Genomic DNA, 2,915 nt, shown 5'->3' on the forward strand with positions numbered 1-2,915 from the left:
TATATATATATATATATATATATATACTTCATTTTTGTATCTAGCTTGCAAGATTCTTTATGTGAATCTGTGTGTTGAAACAAATTTTGTTGTGTCTGGAGAGAGTCAGACTGCTTTAATATCTAACACTCACCAGTTCAATTTTCACTCATTATTTACATTTTTTATTTTCCATATATGTATGTATGTATGTATGTATGTATGCATGCATGCATATATGCGTGTATGCATGTATGTTCATATGCATGTGCGTACAGATGTATCGTCATCATCATCATCATCATCATCATTTAACGTCCACTGTCCATGCTGGCATGGGTTGGATGGTTTGACCAGGGCTGGCAAGCTGGAAGGCTGCACCAGACTCCAGTCTGATTTGGCATGGTTTTCTACAGCTGGATGCCCTTCCTAATGCCTGTATTCTACATATTCATGTGTTTGTGTATGCATGCAGCACACACACACACACACATACATGCATGCATGTACCACTATTGGAAGACTACAGATTAAGCTGAAAAATTTAGAGGTGCTGACATTAAAAAAAAAAGAAAACAGACTGACAAATTTATCTAGCCTGTATGTGAATACCTTCATAAAATAATTTTTCAATTTCAGTGGCTGGTTCTTTCTTCTGGATCCCAATTGCTACTGTGTCACCAATATTGAGTGTACTGTGGTAATAGGACTCAGGCTATAAACAAAAGTAAAGAATAAATATATCAGCATACATTGTTGTGATACATCCTATGAAATATAGAAAATTGAAATCAAGCAAGCTTTAGCCCTTGTGCTTAATGTGTTGTTTCCATCCATGTTGTGCTATCTGTATAAAATAAGATGATATATGTCTATACTACCTGAAAATATATTGTGATGAAGTAGTTGATTAATGGGTAAGATTAGCACAGTAAGAAATACAGTATGTCAGCCTAAAAGTCAAAGAATCCATGATTCATTTACCTATTACTTGTTTCAGTCATTAAACTGTGGCCATGCTGGGGTACCACCTTGAAGAATTTTTAATGGAACAAATCGTCCACCAGTACTTATTTTCTATGCCTGTTACTTATTCTAATGGGTCTCTTTTTGCTGAACCACTAAGTTATGGGGACATAAACAAACGAACACTGGCTGTCAAGTGGTGATGGGGGGGATGCACACAGACACACATATACAATGGGCTTCTTTCAGTTTTCATCTATCAAATCTACTCACAAGGCTTTGGTCAGCCTGAGGCTATAGTAGAAGACACTTGCTCAAGGTGCCATGCAGTGGGACTGATACCAGAACAATGTGGTTGGGAAGCAAACTTCTTACCATACAACCATGCCTGTGTCTATATAGTCACACCTGCACCTATATAACCATGTTTGCACTTATATAACTTTGAATGATCATGTCCATTGGAAAGTACAGTTTACTACAACTAGAACAATTATTTTATTAGCTACCTGGAATTGATTCATTTCACAAGTTCAAACTCTACTATGATTCACATTTCATGATGCTGGATAGTGAGATTCATAACCTTTTGAGTTTTTGACAAATCACTGAAGATTATTTTATTCTTCCATAGATCACACCCTAATATCACAAAAGAGGAAGAACACAAGAAATAATGTAGTCCAAGGTACTTTATGTCAAGAAAAAAACATGAGATGGCCATGGCTAGAAGGCTACTCAATCAACTTAGAGCTAAACAACAGATTATTTTTCATGTAATGTATCTTGGGGAAAGATAGAGTAATAGAAACCTCTCTGCAACTTATACAAACTGAAAAAAACACATTCTTTTAAAGTGCTGCCACACTTACAGTGGTAAATTTTACTCCTTGAGAATCAATGGGAAAAACTCTACATGGTCTTACTTTCTGCTAAAGATAGCAGCCAAGTCTCCCTTAAATTACACCCAACTATCTTAATAAAATGACAAACACATTGGATAATGTAATACTAAATTTGTCATGCCAGAGAAAAAGACAATGTAACCTTGAAAATTTTCAAGGCAGACCTAGAACTAAACAACAACAACTTACTTTGCAGGACCTATTTGTAGCAAAGTATACTGCAAACATTTAACATGAGTCTTTCTTAGCTTCACACAAAAATATAAAAATTTTGACGCGATGCAAACAGTTAGCTCTCAGCTAGTACTGATGATCTGGTACTCTATTATCTCATCATCCTGTGCAATTTAACTTTAGCTGTATACAACATTAACAAAAAGTACACAATGTAAATAGGTTGTGGAACCAACTGTCTTTTTTGTTGCTTTAACTCTAGATCAGCCATAATCAAGTAGACCAATTTTCAACTGGGATTACATTTTTTTATGTATCCTCATTCTTAAGATGGTGGGGTATGATTTGAGGGAGAATTTACCTGATATTATCATTAGGCCAATCAATCACATAGAGGATCCCTTTTCTGGTCATCTTATTTTCTTATAGTTGTTAATGTTTCAGCAGGTCTATTATCAATGGTATTCCAGCTGTGACCATCTCCTGGTTTTGGAGGAATATCTAGCATTACATTATCTAATATGTCCTTAATCATTTTCAAGACAATGGGTGTGATTTGAAGGAGCTGTTATTTTTAGTCACTGATCAAACATGTAGAGGATCTCTCACTGGCTTATCTAATCTTATTGCTGACTATAAAAGAAGTTACTTTTGGTGATTAGCCCCAAGTGAACACTGATTGAGCAACCCTATGATCAAAGACATTCCAATCAGGGCTGTTCTGTCTTCTGTGAGTGGTGGCAAACAGATATTAAAGACTAAATTATTTAATGCGTGATTCTCATGATGGTGCCATATAGTTTAAGGAAGTGTTTGGCTCTTTTTCTAGCAATTTGTGCAACCATGTAGAAGTTCCTTTGTTGGGTCATTTAATTTTCTTTTATAATTGTT

At 35.4% G+C, this 2,915-nt stretch overlaps 1 protein-coding gene across 12 annotated transcripts in view; it reads right to left on the reverse strand.

The window, feature by feature from the left end:
• LOC106873629 (jmjC domain-containing protein 8) overlaps nucleotides 1-2,915 on the reverse strand; it is a 442,493-nt gene that overhangs the window by 55,081 nt on the left and 384,497 nt on the right. For all 12 annotated transcript variants that reach the window (XR_008264424.1, XM_052968758.1, XM_052968763.1 and 9 more), the window contains one exon: nucleotides 592-694. Coding sequence is in view for 11 of the 12 variants with exons in the window: in XM_052968758.1 (XP_052824718.1) it covers nucleotides 592-694 (103 nt within the window). In the remaining variant the exon portion in view is untranslated. The remainder of the gene's footprint in view (nucleotides 1-591; nucleotides 695-2,915) is intronic.

This window comes from Octopus bimaculoides, chromosome 6 (assembly GCF_001194135.2).
Source record: "Octopus bimaculoides isolate UCB-OBI-ISO-001 chromosome 6, ASM119413v2, whole genome shotgun sequence".
Classification (NCBI taxonomy): Eukaryota; Metazoa; Mollusca; class Cephalopoda; order Octopoda; family Octopodidae; genus Octopus; species Octopus bimaculoides.